Here is an 18,380-nt window from a genome sequence, read left to right as displayed (position 1 = left end):
GCGCGCGGCCTCCGGACCTGGCCTAGAGTGGGCTCCTGGTCACCCAGGCCCACGATGAGGATGCAATCCGCCTGGCGCAGGCAGCGCACGGTCCAGGGCGTCAGTGACGCGTCCGTCTGGTAGAGCACAATGCGGTGCGCGTCCTCCTGCTGGGCCAGCCACCCTGAGAGCCGGAACTCCTGGATGCTGAGGTGCAATGGGGGGCGGAGTGTCATCCTGGGGCTGGCCTGGGGTCGTGCGTCCCCTGGAGACCACGGGCGTCATTGCTGGGAGGAGCTTAGACACCCAGGCCGCCATGATGGAAGGCTGTGCCCTAGAGGGATGGATTCACCCCATTGACCTACAGGTGGGATGCATGTCCCCAACACGCACCTATCCAGCGCAGAGGCCCCCAGGCGCGCCCGGATGATGTCGCTGTTGAGGAGGAGTGTGGGACCTGCGTGAGGTGAGGAAGAGCGGTTGGGAGCACGGCCAACAGGGCTGGGGGCCTCTCCCAGAACTGCGGCTCTGCTGTCTCCCCACTGGTCTCCCCACTGACCTCCCCCCCATCTCCACTCACTGACTGATGCCCCACCCACATACACCCCGCCTGCAGGCCAAAGCCAGGTGAGGGTCCCACGGCCTTCCCTCCCCCACACCCTTCTCCCCACTGACCAATGGCTTGCAGAGCATGCTGGAGCTCCAGTGTGAAGGCCACCATGGGCACCTCGGCACACACAGGCAGGACGGCCACCGTTGCCAGGTTGCTGGCTGGATTGGTGAGTTCCGAGTGCGGGGGAACACCCAGCCCTGAGCCTGCTGAGATCCCAACGGATGAGATTTGCTGTGCAACCTATGTCTAGAGAGGTGAACCCTCCTCCTCCTCTGAAATCTCTGCCCCTCATCCCCAGGACCACTGCCCCCAGTTGCACCAAGACATGAGTCTGCCACACTGAAGGCCATGGTTCTAGTCCTGGACCCCCCCCCCCGACCATCCCCTCCTTTGTTAAAATCTAGTTGGGGGTGGAGGGGGGACAAAAAATTTAAAAAACGTAGTCATCCAACCTCCACTTTGGGCCCTAATCTTTTCAGTGGGATGGATTATATGAAGGAGATACCCAAAAAGCCAGAATTGTCTTTTTGGAGGGCAGGCCCCTTGTAGTCCAGGTTTCCCCTGCTAGGTAATGTTCTAGGAACCCAATGGCATTGTTGTGAAAGGCTGTGCCCAGCTTCATCTTTCAACATGTTTGCTCTTCTCATGATGGGTGATTAACAAGAACAACCTGCCCACACCGTGCAAAGTGTTCAGCAGGTTTTGACCAAAAACCATCTGACCTCCACGCCCCACCTTCCCTATTCACCTGATCTTGCCCCAAGTGACTTTTTATGTTTCCCCAGATGAAAAAAGTCTTCAAAGGGAAACTGAGGGCAGCCTCTCACAACAGTGTCAGTGGGTTCCTAGAACACTTACCTAGCGAGAGAAGCCTGTATGTACTACAAGGGGCCCACCTCCAAAAGATCTGCAGATGTGGAAGAGGTCAAGCAAAAACCAGCAGAAGCATTAAACGCATCAAAATTGATGAATTCAAAAACTTTTTTTGAGGAGTGGAAAAGCGTCTCGATAGGTGTATCGCATCAAACAGAGTACTTTGAAGGTGACTGAAGTTTAAACATGTAAGAATAAATACACAATTTTTAACAAATAAATTCTGGGTTTTGGGGAGTCTCCCTTGTATGATGATACAACCATTCAGATTCTCTGTTTGCACAGACCAATAGAACACGAGCCCTACCTCATCCTGGTCTTGTTCCTTTGTCTAATGAAGGGAACTGAACACAAAACTAGCAGCAATAAACATACTTTTGACTCACTCATTGCTTCCTAACTTCTCATAACAGCCTAGACAAAGCCTTCAACCCCCTTTTCTGGCCTGGATCCCTCACTGCCTGCTGGGTGGCTGAATCTCCCTCCCCTGTAACAGTCTGAATAAGTTCAAATGTCTCTCCATGGCCCCAGCCCCTACGTGACTTTCTCCAACCAACCCCCACCTCTCCCCTTCTGCCACTGTCTTCCCAGTGCTTCAAAACCAGCAACCTTAGTGTGCACGGCTTTCCCAGTTCCCTTGTGTCTGGTCTCATCTCCTTGGTCAGTCTCAGTTCATGAGAAAAGCCTCTCTCCCTCAGTAGTCACGCTATTGCGACCGTCTTTTGTTTTCTTTGCCATACTTATCAGTTTCTGACATGGTGCTCTTTCTCTGTGTTTTTAATTATGTCTTTCTGCCGGTGCGGTGGCTCACGCCTGTAATCTCAGCACTTTGGGAGGCCAAGGCAAGAGGACTGCCTGAGCCCAGGGGTTTGAGACCTGCCCGGCCAACTTAGTGAGACCTCATCTCTACAATAAATAAAAAAAAAACTAGCTGGGCATGGTGGTGTGCATCTGTGGCTCCAGCTACTTGGGAGGCTGAGGTGGAAGAATCGCCTGAGCCCAGCAGGTGGAGGCTGGGTGGTTGTGATTGTGCCTCTGCACTCCAGCCTGAGTGACTGAGTGAGATACCAACTCAATAAATAAATAAATAAATAAATAAAAATATGTCTTTCCTGCCACCATTCCTCCACCCCTCCCCAGGAGATCCAGGTATCAGGGCCTACAAGACAGAGGCCGTAGGGGGTGGAAGAGGGAGAGCATCAAAGGTTGCTGGGCTGGCTCAAAATCATGTAGCACCTCAGGCCCACAAGTCAGCACACCTCGAACCTGACTCCACTCCCCACTCTAGTCAGTTCGCAGGAACCACGGGCTGGCACAGGGAACCACACCCCAGCATCACCCTAGCAAGCTTCAAAAGCTACGTTCCCATGTGCCCAGAGCACTAACCACTCCGAAGACTTCATCTGCCATCGTATTCTGATCTGGGACCTATTTCCCAGCATCTTCAGGGTGTGGACTCCCCCAAGGACGCCCTGGCACCCGAGCCTACCAGGTTGCTTCTTAAGACTCCGGCCCCCAGCAAGGCTGATTTACTTTCGAGTCCACGAAAAAGCATCTTGCGGTCCAAGACTCGGTTTCCCAGCATGCACAGGAACCCGAACTCCATCCCCCAGAGTGCACTGGGCCCAGGTTTCCACTTCCGGCTTTAAGCCCGCCCAGAACACAATTTCTACGCTGAACTCCGTTTCCCAGCATGTCCTCGGGAATAGGGCTTCCCCTCCCGGCATGCTCCGGGCGCTGGACTACAACCACTGGCATGCCCCGGGCCGGCTCCCACCTGGGAAGGGTCCTTGAAGTTGCTGCAAATTCCCTAGAATTTTCTGGCTCAGCAGGTGGATGAGGCGGGTCACGACCTGGGGGCGTCGGAGGCCGGAGTTTCGGTAAGACTGGGGGAGCGACAGGGCGGGTCCCACCCCCGAGAACCCCGCCCTCACTCGAGCGGCTTTGGCCCCTCCCTAGGGCTCCACCCCCAGCCGAAGCCCCGCCCCCGTGGAGATGCACCTGCGGGTACCGACGTTTGATGTGGCCCAGGGTGCCTTCAGGGAGCTTGGCCAGCTCCGTGTCGCGCACCGCGTGCACCGTCGTGGCTCGCGGCTGCCGGGTCAGCGCCTCTACCTGTGGGGCCACGCGCATGACTGGGGCTGCTTGGCCCGGGAGGCCGCGGAGAGGGAAGGGGGAGGCCCACCGTGGGTTCGGGGTGGGGGCAATACTTCCCCACCTGGGGTGTCCCCGGAGACTCGCTACCTGTTAGGGCCCTGGGATCAAGGAGAGGACAGATCCACGACCGGCAGGGGTCCCCTTTTCTGATGAAGTGAGGTCCGCGGGTGGAGTTGGACCAGACTCCTCACCCCACGGGGTCCCCCTCACCCCCCCCCAACACCGCCTCGCCCCACGGAATGGAGCGAGGTGGGGTCAGAGGTCGGGATGACGTGCCAGAGGCCAGGGGGCGGGGCCGCGCTCACCACGCCGATGAGGTCCCCGCGGCCGTACTCGCCCACCAGCTCCTTCTTGCCGCTGCCGCGCTGGATGACACTGCGCAGGCGCCCATTGAGCACGATGTAGGTGCAGTCGGAGCGGTCGCCCTGCCTGGGGTGGGGGTGCGGGGTCAGGCAAGGTCGGGGCCTTGTCCCGGGCGGGGCCTGAGCGACAGGGGTAAGCGGGGGCTGCACCTGTACAGCGCGCGTCCCGCCTCCACCGACGTCCAGTCGATGGCGAAGTCCATCTGGCGCACGAAGGGGGACATCCTCGCGGCCACCGTGTGCGCCGCGCTCAGCACCACGCTGGGCTGTGCGCGCATGATCCTGCGGGAGGAGGGAAGGGGCGAGATGGGCTGGGCGCACCCTGGACCACACCGGAGGGGGTGGAGAAAGTGGGTGTGGCTTAGGGGGTGGGACAGCAAGGGTTCACAGTTGCCTTGCATGGGGGCTGGGAGGTCAGATCCAGGGGTCCCTAGGTCGGGGGGTGGGGCCCTGGTCTCTCCCACAGCACCACTGGGTTGGGGGTCCTCCAAGAGCCAGCCCCATCCCAACCTCGGCCCAGTCGTACTCATAGAAGTCGGACTTGGAGATCCGCAGGAAGGTGCAGTCGCGCTGGGCACGTAGGGTGAAGATGAGGGGCTCCCCGGTGAGCACTGCCAGCTGCCCCACCAGCTCCCCGGGCTGCGCCACGAACAGACACACGTCCTCGGCCTTGTCGATCATGCGCTGGTACACGTGCAGGCAGCCCCAGAGCACGAAGTGTAGGCTCACATCCTGAGGGGGCAGGGCTGAGATGAACACAGAGCCAGGGAAGGACATCAACACCCCCCCCCACACACACACACAGACTCAGGCCTTGGGAGACTGAGGCAGGAGGATTGCATGAGCCCAAGAGTTCGAGACCAGCTGGGCAATATAGCAAAATCTCGTCTCAAAAAAAAAAAAAAAAAGTCAACCAGGCGTAGTAGTGTACACCTGTACTCCCACCTACACCTGCTCAGGAGGTTGAGGCAAGAGGATCACCACGCAATCAAGGCTGTAGTGAGCCATCAGCATGCCACTGTATTCCAGCCTGAGTGAGACTCAAAAAAAGAAATTTTCTTTTAAGTTGGAGAGAATAAACACTTTGGATATGAGCAGAAAAAATATATATAATCCAACCTTGAATAAAAAAGAGTTCCAAAACAAAAACTGTTCAGGACATGCAGACTTTTTCTGGTCATAATTCCCTAAGTAATATATTTTAATGACTATGTACACAGTATTTACATTGAATTAGGTATTATACGTAATCTAGGAGGATCTGTGTAGCTTATATGCAAATACCAGGTCATTTTGTATCAGGGACTTGAGCTTCCATGCATTTTGCTATCCTTGGGAGGTCCTAGACCCAATCCCCTGCAGATAACTAGGGATGACTATACGCATATTCAGCACCCGGGGCAGACATTGCTAATAGATCACCAAACTCTAAGACCAGATTAAAGCCCATGACTTCTTTTCAAACACAGCCAGCAAGAATTTGCAAATACTGGCTATGTAGTGGCCTGGCTGAACTGAAATGCTCTTGGCTTGTGCTGAGCAATTGGATAGTCATATGAAAAAGAAGTTGAATTCTTACCTCACATCATATCAATGTGGATCAATATAAAAGCTAAAACTCATAAAACTCTTATAAGAAAATATAGGGGTAAATTTTTGTGACTTTGAATTTGGAAATGGATTGTTAGATATGCCACCAAAAGCACAAGCAACAAAATATAAAACAGACATGTGGGACTTCATCAAGATTAAGAACTTGTATCATTCAAAGGACACTATCAAGATACTGCAAGGACAACCCACAGGATGGGCGACAGTATTTTCAAGTTGTATATCTGATAAGAGTCTAGTATCCAGAGTATATAAAGAATTCCTACAACTCAATAATAAAAAGACAAATAACCTAATTTTAAAATGGGCAGGCTGGGCTCAGTGTCTCAGCCTGTAATCCCAGCACTTTGGGAGACAGAGACGAGTGGATTGCCTGAGCCTGTGTCTTCCCGACCAACCTGGGCAACTTGGCGAGACCTAGTCTCTACAATAAATCAAATATTAGCCAGGTGTGATAGCATGCGCCTGTAGTTCCAGCTACTTGGAAGATTGAGACGAAAGGATCACCAGAGCCCAGCAGGACGACACTGGAGTGGCTGCAAATGTGCCACTCCAGCCTGAGTGACAGAGTGAGACTCCAATTAAAAAAAGGCACCTAGGTGCAGTGGTGTAGTCCCAGGTACTTGGGAGGCTGAGGCAGGACAATCACTTGAGCCCAGGATTTTGAGGCTGCAGTGAGTTATGATCATGCCAATACACTCCAGCCAGGGTTAGAGAAAGACCCTGTCTCCAGATGGGTAACAATAAATTACAAAAAATAAAAACGGGGGTCAGGTGTGGTAGTTCACACTTGTAATCCCAGCACTTTGGGAGGCCAAGGCAGGAGGATTGCCCGAGCCCAGGAGTTTAAGACCAGCCTGGGCAACATGGTGAGACCTCGCCTCTACAATAAAATAAAAAATGCCTGAGGCCGGGCACGATGGCTCATGCCTGCAATCTCAGCACTTTAGTAGGCGAAGATGAGAGAATTGCCTGAGCCCAGGGGTTCAATACCTCGTCTCATCAACAAATCCAAAAAATCAGCTGGGTGTGGTGGCATGTGCCTATAGTTCCAGTTACTTGGAAGACTGAGGTGGAAGGATCACCTGAGCCCAGGTTTAGGCTGCGGTAGCTGTGATTGGGCCACCACACTCCAGCCTGGGTGACAGAGTGAGACACTGACTCAAAAAAAAAAAAGAAGAAGAAGAAGAAGAAAAGGGCAATCCGAGTAGGAACTTTTCCTAAGGAGATAAATGAATGGTCACTAAGCACGAGAAAAGATGCTCAAAATCCTGAATCATTAGTGAGTATCACCTCATACCCAGAGATGGCTAGAACTGCCCTTAGTGTTAGAAAGTAGAGAAATTGGAATCCTCATCTTCTGCTGATGGAGATAAAATAGTGCAGCTGCTTTGGAAAACAGTCTGGCAAAAAACAGTCCTCAAAGAGTTAAAACCAGGCTGGGTTCAGTGGCTGGCCTGTAATCCCAGCACTTTGGGAGGCCGAGGTGAGTGAATTGCCTGAGCCTGCGGGTGCAAGAGCAGCCTGGGCAACTTGGCAAGAACTCGCCTCTACAAATAAATAAATTAAAATTAGTCGGGTGTGGTAGAACATGCCTGTAGTTCCGGCTACTTAGAAGGCTGAGGTGGAAGGATCGCCGGGGCCCAGCAGTTCAACACTGGAGTGGCCGTGAGCATGCCACTGCACTCCAGCCTGGACGATGGAGTGAGACTCCAACTCAAAGAAAAAAAGTTAAATACACAGCTGATATATGACCCAGCAATTCAAGTTCTAGGTATATGCCCAGGAGAAATGAAAAATATGTCCACACAGAAACTTGGACATAAATGTTCACAGCAGCATGATTCATAACAGCCAAAAGGTAGAAACGGTTCAACAGATGGACGAACAAAAGGTGTTCTCTTCATACAGGCAAACATTATTTAGCCCTAGAGGAAGGAGGCTCTGACACAGGCGGCAACGTGGATGGACCTTAAGGACATCACGCTCCATGAGAGAAGCCAGATCCAAAAGCCATATCATGTAGGATTCCATTTATATGGAATGTTCAGAATGGGCAAATCCCTATAGACAGAAAGTGGGTTCCTAGTTGCCAGGGGCTGGGGAGGAAGATGGGAAGTGAGAGTGACTGTCAGTGGGGTTGGGGTGTTTTGTTTTTTTTTTATTTTTTGGAGTCAGAGTCTCACTCTGTCGCCCAGGCTGGAGTGCAGTGGCACACTCATGGCCACTGCAGCCTTTACCTGCCAAGCTCAGGTGATCCTTCTGCCTCAGCCTTCCAAGTAGTGGGACTACAGGTGTGCACCACCACTTCCAGCTAATTGTAGAGACAAAGTCTTGCCAAGTTGTCCAGGCTGGTCTCAAACCCCTGGGCTCTGGCAATCTTCTCACCTCCACCTCCAAAATGCTGGAATTACAGTTGTGAGCCACCATACCTGATGGGGTTTCTTTTTAAAGTGATGAAAATGTTCTAAAATTGATTGTGGTAAGGGTTGCACAATTTTGTGAATGTACTAAAAACCTCTGAAGTGTATACTTTAGATGGGCTGACTGCATGGTAAGTGAATTATATCTCAATAAATTGTTAACCTCCCTAATTGTCCCACTCCGGACTCACTGAGTTTTTTTGGTTTCTTCCCACCACAGGACATTTGCACAAGCTGTTCCCTCTGCTTCAAATGGCCTTTCCTTCCACCTGTATCCAGTACCTTCCTTCCCAGCTTTCCCTCTTAGTCATGTCCTAAGAGTTGCCACCCTGTCTATGCCAGACTTTGCAGTACCAAGCATGTCTCTTCTGTGGCACTGAGCACTTAGGATTTTACAGGGATTTGTGTAATCCTTTGAGTCACACCTGAAAACAATGTGGGTTTCCCAAGGGCAGGGACCACTAAGGATTTCTCTTCTCTTGTGTAGCAGACAGCACAGGGTCTGGGACATGCCAGATGCTTTGTTTTGTTTTTTTTGAGTTGGAGTCTCACTCTGTAGCCCGACTGGAGTGCAGTGGCCGCTTCCGGCCACCGCAGCCTCGACCTGCTGGGCTCTGGCGATCCTTCTGCCTCAGCCTTCCAAGTAGCGGGAATTACAGGCATGCGCTACCACGGCTGGCTGATTTTTTTGATTTATCGTAGAGATGAGGTCTCGCTGCCTAGGTAGGTCTTGAACCCGCGGGCTCAGGCAATCCACTCACCTCAGCCTCCCAAAGGCACGGGCACTAGATGCTTTGTAAACAAATTTTCCCTCTCCTCTGGGTTCCTGACTAGCAAGAAGCCTCCCTGTTCTGCCTCTTTACAAATAAGGAACTGAGGCTGGGTGGCATGGCTCACACCTGTAATCCCAGCAATTTGGGAGGCCGAGGCGGAAGGGTCGCTTGAGCCCAGGAGTTTGAGACCAGCCTGGGCAACATAGCGAGACCTCATCTCTACAAAAATAAAAAACTTTGCCAGGTGTGATGGCACTTGCCTCTAGTCCCAGCTACTTGGGAGGTTGAAGCTGTGGTGAGCCATGATCATGCCACTGCCCTCCAGCCTCGGCAACAGAGTGGAACTTAGACTCAAAAAAAAAAAAAAAATAAGGAATTGAAACCGCCCAGAGATGGAGATTCCTTGTCCATCCATCACATCAGCCTGTCTGGCACTTGAAGAGGTCCCCCCACCAAAACACCACAGGGACCTCTGGGCAAGGCCCAGCCCACATAAGAACGGACTCATCTCTTCATTGGTTGATTTGGACATTCGAGTTGTTTCCACATTTTGGCTGTACACATGCCAGAACCTTCTAAGACAGCATTTCCAGACAGTGTTTGGGCTGTGCATAGGAATGACTACTGTGAGGCTGTCATCTGCTACTGGAATGGGAAGCATGCTTCTTTCCTGCAGGACTTCTCAGAACCTTGAATATGCTCTTTGATGAATATTTTGAATATGCTCACTGATTGGGAGCTTCCAAGAAGGGACAGAACAGCATTTCTCAAGCCTATTTCATCATAGATCCCTTATTTGTAATATAGATGTTCTGTGAAACACACTTGGAGAAATGTTTATATAGAGCAGGGGTCCTCATTCTTGGCACTACTGATGATTTGGACTGGATAATTCCATCCTGTGCATTCGAACACCCCTGGCTTCTACCCACTAGATGTCAGTTGCAGATTCTAAGTCATGAGAATCAAACACATCTCAAATCAGCCTGAGCCAATATAACCTGTCTCTGAAAAAAAAATTTAAATTAGCCAGGCATGGCGGTGCTCAGGCAGGAGGATCACTTGAGCCCAGGAGGTTGAGGCTGTAGCTATGATCTCACCACTGCACTCCAGCCTGGGCAAGAGTGAGACCCTAGCTCTAAGGAGATAAATAGGCCAGGCGCAGTGGCTCAGCCTGTCATCCCAGCACGTCGGGAGGCTGAGGCAAGAGGACTGCCTGAGCCCGCGGGTTCGAGACCATCCAGGCAACTTGGCGAGACCATGTCTCTACAATAAATCAAAAGATAAGCTGGGTGTGGTGGCGCGCGCCTGTAGTTCCAGCCACTTGGATGGCTGAGGCAGAAGGATCGCCGGAGCCCAGCTGGTCGAGGCATGGTGGCCGCATGTGTCCTCCAACCTGGGCAACAAAGTGAGACTCCGACTCAAAAGATAAATAAGTAAATAAATAAATAAATCGCGGCTTTGCCCGTGAGCCCCGGGGGGCAAAATTGCCCACATTAAGAACCACTGGGCCCAGCCGGGCTCGGTGGCTCAGCCTGTAATCCCGTGCTTTTGGGAGGCTGAGGTGAGTGGATTGCCTGAGCCCGCGGGTTCGAGACCCACCTGGGCAACTTGGCAAGACCTCATCGCTACAATAAAACAAAAAATCAGTCGGGCATGGTACGTACACCTGTAGTTCCAGCTACTTGGAAGGCGGAGGCGGAAGGATCACCGGAGCCCAGCAGGTTGAGGCTGCGGTGGCCGGGAGCAGCCACTGCACTCCAGTCTGGGTGACAGAGTGAGACTCCAACTCAAAAAAAAAAAAGTACCACTGGGCCAGGTGTGGTGGCCCATGCCTGTAATCCCAGTACTTTGGGCAGTAGAGGTGAGAGGATTGCCTGAGTTCAGGGGTTTGAGACCAGCCTGGGTAACTTGGTGAGAACTCATCTCTACAATAAATCAAAAAATTAGCCAGGCGTGGTGGCGCATGCCTGTGGTTCCAGCTACTTGGAAGGCTGAGATGGAAGAATGGCCTGAGCCCGCAGACTGAGGCTGCTGTGGCCATGAGCGTGCCACTGCACTCCAGCTTGGGCAAGAGTGAGACTCCAACTCAAAAAAACAGAAACAAAAACAACAAAAAAAACACTGGTGTAAATTTTAGAGGGAGGCCCCTCACAGCAGAGTAGTGGACCCTAACCAAGTTCTGCTGACCCCGAGAAGCTTCCAGGAGCTGCAGATCAGCCTGGTCCACTGGCAGCTGGGTTGAGACCAGCAGAGTCTCCAGAGTAGCAGGGCCCAGGGGCCCCCACAGGAGTTATGAGGTGACCATACTTCCTCACTTTGTCCCCCGAGTTCCAGGAACAGCTGACAAAAGCCTCACTCAACTTCCTCTCCAGAAAGGAGCCCACCCCTGCTACAAACGGCTCAAGGGGGCAGCAGAACCACCCCATCAAGTGACACAGCCTCATCCCGGCTGGCTAACAGGTGAGACCACACTTTCACCCCACCCCTAGCCCTGGCCAGACTTCTCTCTCCTGAGCCTGGGGCAGTGCTGGGGTCTCAGCACCTCCAATGGGCTGCTGCCTTGAATTGTTACCCCACTGCACAGATGAGGAAGCCGAGAACTTTCTAGATCACTTGCCCAAAGTCACACAGGGAATTGGGCAGAGTCTGGGTTTCAACAACCCTTCTCCTCCTCCTCCTCCTTCCTGGCTCTGAGCTGGTGATCAGATCATTAACTTTCGGTGGGTCTCAGTTTCCCCAAATGAATGATGGAAGGATTGGCGAGATATACTCTCCTACACATTGTGGGTGCTGCTGGGAGGCACTGCTCCACCCCTGGAGCTGGTTCATGGCCTCCAGGACTAAATGCCAGTTTGTACCTACTTATTGAGCACCTATCCTGGCAGGGGCCGGGGTCATAGGGAGACATGACATCAGGGCACAGAACGAGGGCAGATGGGGGAATGTGGGGCTGAGGTCCCAGGGTAGAAGCTTCTGGGGTTGCAGGCGAAGGGTTGACAGGTCTAGAGGACATGGGGTGGGGGCAGGGGTCAGGGTCATTCGATCCATGGGTTAGAAGTTGGAAATCATAGGGTGGGGGAAGGTGTCAGTCCTAGTCCAAGGTCAGGGATCAGAGGTCAGAGGGAGTGACCTCGGGGCATGGCTGGAGGTCAGGGCTCAGCCTCACCTGGTCCCCCTGGCGGGCAATGATGGTGCCGGCTTTGGCGTGGTGCAGCAAGACGCGGCTGTTCAGGAGTGAGGGGTCCTGGGAGGGAGGGGAGTTGAGATGGGCCCAGGCAGGCCTTCCTCCCCCACCCCGTCCCCATGCCACCTCGGCTGCCCACCTCGATCCGCATCAGCTTGGCCAGCTCCCGCTTTGCCGCCTCAAAGATGCTGCTTGTCTGGCGGCCCTGGTAGGGCCCAAAGGGGCAGCCGCCAGTGGCCGACTCATCCTCGCAGTAGCTGTACTCACAGGCGCCCGCCGGCTGCTCGCGGGGCTCCTGGGTAGGGGTCTGCATAGGGCAGGCCAGTCACCTCCCGCCGCGCCTGCCCAGCGACCCTCCTCGGGGGCCCCACAGTTGGCCAGATCTCAGCCAGGGCCTGGGCCTTACCCGAGCGGGGGGTGCCTGGGGTGCCCCAGAGGCCTCTTCTTGCAGTGACACGGATATCCTGCCACGCTCATAGGCCATGTCGAAGTCAGAGCGGGGGCCGCCCTGCAAGCCTGCAGGTGGGCAGGGGGGACAACAAATGCCATAAAGATGAAAGGGACCACAGTGGGGGTCTGAAACCAACTGTGTGTCCAGGGCCACAACCGTGTGTCCAGGGACACAACCGTGGCAGATATGCCTAATCGATGCCTGTACTCTCCTTCTGAATCCTTCTCAACAGAGGCAGGAAAGCACCATCTCAATGAATACCCACAAAAAAGGGAGCACTGGCAATATTCCCATTTGCATATAAGAAAACTCAACACAGACAGACAGGATTCAAACCCAGAAGCTCGAAAGCCCACTCCCAGTCCCTGCACTCCAAACCTGAGATGTCCACTGGCATGGAGATGCAGCGGCTCAGCAGAGGGGCCGAGGGAGCTTCCAGGGATGTGGGCTTCACAGGATCCCCTGGGGGAGACACATGTTCAGCTCCTGACCCTCAGAGCCACTAGGTCTAGAGCCAAGATTAGGGGGTGTGATCTGAAGGGGTCCTGAAGAGGGGTCAGCTTGGACTCCTGGGTACTGGAGGACTAGGAAAAGTGATCCCAATGGGTCCTTGGGGCTGAGGCCAGGTTTTCCTGGGGACCAGATCCTGGCGTTAGGCCTGGGTACCCCACTATGGGGTCCTAGGAGGATGGGCATGGTAAGGTTGAAGTCTGTGGAACCGAGAATGGGATGGGGGCTGAGATACACCTCCTAGGAGGTTGGGCTAGACTGGCCTAGGGTTCCCCGGGTCCAGGGTACCTGCAGGTCCAGGCAGTGGGGCCCCAGTGGGGTCAGGTGGCCGGCCGGGGGTCTCCCTGGGCTCCTCAGTGGCTGAGGTGCTGACCACCCGCTTGGAGCCACGCACGGGGCTGGTGCGGGTGGGGAGGCCAGGGCTGGGGAACAGGCGCAGCGGCTGGATCTCCTGGGGCAGTGAGAAGCTCGTGGCATTTTCCCATAGTCCCATCTGGTCCCACCTCCATCTTCCTGTGCTCGCCCCCCCCAACTCACGTGGCTGAAGAGCTCATTGGTCAGACCCAGGTAGTTGTGCAGCGCCAGGAAGGTGACGCGCTGCAGCCTCACCATGATGATCTGCAGGGATGCGAGAGGAGGGGCCATCAGAAGGAGCAGGGATAGGGGCAGACCCACGGGGCGGGGCCAAGATGACAGCATAACAAACTGGACTGGGAGCCCCAGGGACACCCGCAATCTGGGGAAATGGGGTGGAGACGGTTAACGAGAGGAGTCCCTGGCGGCGGAGGTCCAGCTGTTCCGGGCAGATAACCTGCTGGCTGCTGGGCCCCAGCCCACTGGAGCCTGGGAGGAGTGGGGGCGAGGGTGGGGCCCCTGGGTGGGCAGAGGGAGGCAGAAGGCCTGTTGACCTGCACAACGCGCACCAAGCTCTCCGGGTACTTGGTGAAGACGGCAGAGAAGGCCTCTACCGGCAGGCGAAGCACCGTGGAGTCCCGGGCTGCCCGGGCAGACACTGTCCGCTGGGGATGCTGGTGACCCTGTGGGGTAGGGGGTGGGGGCGTAAGGAGAGACAAGGACAGGGGCTGCAAGTCCCCTCGCTGCTTCCCCAATCCTTCCCCGTGCCACTGTCAGTGCCATGAGGGACCACAGGCAGCATCTGGGGAGAATCAGAGATGGGGCCCTGGTGACCTTCTCCAACCCAGTCCTCTGAATGGGTCCCCTTCCTCGGACTGGTCACTCACAGTGATGACATCCAGGATGCTCAGGAGGCTGTTGACACTGTCCCCTGGGACCACTTCCTTCACCACACACTCCTTCCCATCCTGTGACACAGGAGACCACTGACTATTGGTGGCCTCGCCCTGGTGACCGGCATTCCACCCCTAACCATGTCACTGGTCATCACCCTCACCCACCGCAAGGATCACTGACACCCCCTATTCTTGAAACCATTGACCCCTCCGACCAGCAGCCATCTTCTGTCCCTCACGCACCACAGACCACCCCAAATGCCCTTGGTCACCCGTTCCCAACTCCTGACTTGTCCCTAAAGGCCACCAGCCCTACTGACCAACAGCAGGGATGGCTGTCCTACTGTCCCTCCACAGCCCGTCTCCCAGCAGCAGCCCCTCGGTGGCCCACTCACAGGCCCCGGCAGGCAGAGCTCCAACAGCCCATCCTGCACCACATAGATGCTGGCGTCAGGCTGGCCCGGCCGAAAGACGTAGTCACCCTGGCCCAGTCGCTGGAAGACCATGTGGCGGCAGAGCTCCAGGAAGAGTGGCTTCTCGAAGTGGCCCAGCACCCTGTTACGGGAGGAATGCAAGAGGTCAGGGAAGCCCCCGGGCTCTGCAGCCCGTCCACCCCTCAGCAGTACCCCCGACACTGACCGGACATTCTTGAGCATGTAAAGCACCTCGGAGGGCAGGTGGGAGTTGGCCAGGTCACCCTCAGTCAGGTCAGCCTCCAGCACTGCGGGTGGGGGCTCCTTCCGCTGCAGCGTTGGTGTCTCTTTCTGGATACGCAGGATCCTGATGGGAGGAGGGAGGTGTGGGGGGAGGGGAGGGGAGACAGGAAGGGGCTCAGGTTGACCTCAGACCCCCACAGATCCCTTTTCCCCCGTTTCACATAGAGCAAACTCTGGTCTGCTGGTCAAATCAGGCCCGCCACTTATTTTTGTAAATAGTTTTATTGGCACATAGCCATCTTCATTCATTGATTTATCATCTGTTGCTGCTTTCACAACAGCAGACCCGAATAGTTGTGCCCAAGGCTGTATGTAGTCTGTAGAGCCTAAAATATTTATCATCTGGCCCTTTACAGAAAAACTATTATGATCCCAGATGAAAAGTCCTGAGATTGCCCCTCCACTAGTCATAGGCCTGAGATGGACACCTTAGTTAGGTGGACCCCTGACTTAGCTTCCAAGATAAGGGGCAGACCCCAGAAATAGTTTGTCATGGAAGCCCTGAACCGGTCCTTCTGGTAGTCACAGGCTAGATTCCTGAGATAGCCCACCGAATGCAGGCATACCTTCAGGATGGCTTCCATTATATGAGAAGACCCCAGAGATAGCCCTTTCTCCTAGGTCTCAGAGAACCTTGGGACAGCCCCTCTGATGGCCACAGAGATCCCTGTGATAGCCCTTATTCCATGTGGAGAATCCAGAGATAGCCCCTCCGCCAACTGTGGGTGAGCCCTTCTTCACAAGTCACGGTGACTGCTGAGATAGCCCCGTCACTGGCACAAGATCACTGAGATAGACATTATGATATGAACAGACCCTGAGTTCAACTCAGCAGTATAAAAAAATCCAGCTATAACTCCTCTTCTGATCAGGGGGACCTACCACAGGACACAGCTCTGAGATAGCCTTCTGACAGTCATGAAGGCATCAGGATAACTCTTCAAGGGTGTGCAGACACCGGGGACAGACCCCTTGATGTGGAGAAACCTGAGGTATAGACCTGTGAGCATGAAGAACCCAGGAAAAGCTCTTGTACTAGAAACATAAAAAGCCCTGAAGCAGCATGACTCTCTTTTTTTTTTTTTTTTGAGTTGGAGTCTTACTCTATCACCTCAGTCTCCCAAGTAGCTGGAACTACAGGCGTGCGCCACTACACCCAGCCAATTTTTTTTTTTACTTATTGTAGAGATGAGGTCTCGCCAAGATGCCCAGGCTGGTCTCAAACCTGTGGGCTCAGGCAATCCTCTTGCCTCCGCCTCCCAAAGTGCTGGGATTACAGGCGTGAGCCATCACACCCAGCTTGCAGCATGACTGTTGATCTCAGAGAGCATGGAATAACCCCTAGTGTGAAGAAATTCTTAAGACAGATCCTGAGGTAGGTACCATGTTGCAAGATCCCAGAGCCAGCTCCCAACCTACAGAAATCCCTGGGAGGCCAGGTGTGGTGGCTCACACCTGTCATCCCAGCACTTTGGGAGGCTGAGGCAAGAAGAGTGCCTGAGCCCAGGGGTTTGAGAACAGCTTGGGCAACTTGGTGAGACCTTGTTTCTACAATCAATCAAAAAATTAGCCGGGCATGGTGGCATGCACCTGTAGTTCCAGCTACTTGGAAAGCTGAGGCGGAAGGATCGCTGGAGCCCAGCAGGTCAAGGCTGTGGTGGCTGTGAGCGTGCTACTGCACTCCAGCCTGGGCAGCAGAGTGAGACTCCAACTCAAAAAAAAAAAAAAAAAATCCCTGCGACAGACTTTCTCATGAACCCTGAGATAGCCCCTTGCTGCTGACAGGGACGCCAAGATGTCCTTTTCTATATATCTAGTGCAAGAAGATTCCTGAGATAGCCCCTAGGGACTAGAAAGCCCGCAGACAGCCTCCTTTGTATAAGAATTCCAAGGACAGTGACAGAGATAGATGCTTTCTGACACAGACAGGTGGCTGAGATAAGTAAGACCTGGAGAAAAGAGACTGAAGATAGCAGACCTTAGAAACACTTAGAAACCAATGAGGCACCTGGAATAAACTCATGTGGGGAGACCTATGAAATAACTGACACAGAAGACCCCCTAAATTCATGGCAAAAACCTCTGAGATATTAGCTTGGGAACAAACCAGAGATGCCCCTGTGGAAGAGAACATCACTGAGACAGCCCTCGGGAGACAGAGATTCTAGAAACAGCGTGTCTGGTTGGAAGAGCTCTGGGCTAGTCCCTCTAGCAGGGCCCTGAGATGTCCCCCCAATGTAGGAAGACCCTCAACACAGTCTGTGGGGTTCAAAGAATTCTAGATATACACTTTGGTGTGGGCAGATCACTCAAAAGGCCCCTGAGGTAGCCCCCAGCACCAGGTACCCCCAGCACAGCCTTACTTCTTGGCAATATTGAGCATCTTAAGCTTCTTCTTCATACGCGGCCGAGAAGTGGTGGAGACAGAGGCATCCACGAGAGAGGAAGTGGATTGTGATACCTGGGAGAATTAAGGAGGAGATGAGTCAGTGGCCGATTCGGACCCGGGGGGAGAGGGGGCCGGTTCTAGGGCCCTTCTTCGAGGACGAAGTGGTGGTGTACAACAAGATGTGTAAACAGGGAAGGGGCAGGGCCTCTGTGTGGTCAGCGCGGACCCCAGAGGTCCCGGACTCACCTTCCGCATAATCTTCCGGCCATAGAAAAGCACTTTGTCCCTCTTCCGGAACCGATACCGGGGCCCATCCGGGGCTGGGGTTTCTGGGGATAGTGGGGAGAGGGGCACTCTGAGCGCTGCGCAGACGCCCCGTCGCCAGAGCTGGGGTGGGGGCGGGGCCGTTGCGTGCAGACTCCAGCAAACCCCCGTCTCTACCGCCCCGAGGGCCCGGGTATTTCGGCTCCCCGGCCCGTCAACCCCCCAGAAGAGGCCCTCCCGGTCCTCACTCGGCACTCGCAGCCTCCGCACCACCAGGAGGATGAGCACGGCTGTGACCAGCACCGCCACTCCGGCCCCGATCATCACGCCCAGCACCTGCGGGACGAACGGCACTGGCTGCGGACCGCAAATCCGTCCCGTCGAGCCCTCCCCGGGGGCCGGGACGTCCAGGGCTCCATCCCTTTCTGTCACCTTCGCCCTCGAGGAGTTCGTAGCCGGCCCGTGACTCGATGTCCCCATCTGCAGCATGGGCCAGCGCCGCTCTCTCTCTCTCTCCCCGGGGGCGCGACTCTTCCCCGAGGCTCGGCGGCCCGCAATGCACGCCGGGAAGCGTAGTTCCGCCCGAACCAGACGCAGCGTCGTTCTCGCGGGACCGCCACGGTGCGCGCGGAGCATGCCGGGAGTGGTAGTCCCCGCGGCACCGCACAACCCCAGCCCTTACCATTCCGGTTTGCAGCGGGGCGTCCATCGGTTGCTTCGGGCTGGGCGGCGGATCTGGTAGTATCGCGTTCTGGAGGATCAAAGAGCAGCGGGAACCCGGGCACGTCGTCAATCTGGGTCCGCCCCGCCCCCAGCACAAGC

The 18,380-nt window shown here is 54.7% G+C and overlaps 1 protein-coding gene across 1 annotated transcript in view; it reads right to left on the bottom strand.

The window, feature by feature from the left end:
* The window catches only part of PNPLA6 (patatin like phospholipase domain containing 6), a 25,711-nt gene extending 7,379 nt beyond the window's left edge, over window positions 1–18,332 (bottom strand). Inside the window, 23 exon segments of the mRNA XM_021709001.1 lie at window positions 1–7; window positions 9–186; window positions 373–436; window positions 655–798; window positions 3,243–3,318; window positions 3,467–3,580; window positions 3,928–4,051; window positions 4,135–4,266; window positions 4,511–4,716; window positions 11,961–12,038; window positions 12,118–12,285; window positions 12,385–12,494; window positions 12,808–12,891; window positions 13,228–13,390; window positions 13,477–13,557; window positions 13,848–13,976; window positions 14,181–14,261; window positions 14,585–14,744; window positions 14,829–14,969; window positions 17,269–17,366; window positions 17,541–17,623; window positions 17,807–17,894; window positions 18,241–18,332. The exon segment at window positions 1–7 is cut by the window's left edge and continues 182 nt beyond it. Of these exon segments, the coding sequence (XP_021564676.1) occupies window positions 1–7; window positions 9–186; window positions 373–436; window positions 655–798; window positions 3,243–3,318; window positions 3,467–3,580; window positions 3,928–4,051; window positions 4,135–4,266; window positions 4,511–4,716; window positions 11,961–12,038; window positions 12,118–12,285; window positions 12,385–12,494; window positions 12,808–12,891; window positions 13,228–13,390; window positions 13,477–13,557; window positions 13,848–13,976; window positions 14,181–14,261; window positions 14,585–14,744; window positions 14,829–14,969; window positions 17,269–17,366; window positions 17,541–17,623; window positions 17,807–17,894; window positions 18,241–18,267 (2,536 nt within the window). The 5' untranslated portion in view covers window positions 18,268–18,332.
* Between the last annotated feature and the right edge of the window lie 48 nt (window positions 18,333–18,380).

Source organism: Carlito syrichta, unplaced genomic scaffold (genome assembly GCF_000164805.1).
Source record: "Carlito syrichta isolate Samal-C Ts95f unplaced genomic scaffold, Tarsius_syrichta-2.0.1 Scaffold153894, whole genome shotgun sequence".
In the NCBI taxonomy this organism is placed as follows: domain Eukaryota; kingdom Metazoa; phylum Chordata; class Mammalia; order Primates; family Tarsiidae; genus Carlito; species Carlito syrichta.
This window is presented reverse-complemented; position numbering and strand designations above follow the sequence as displayed.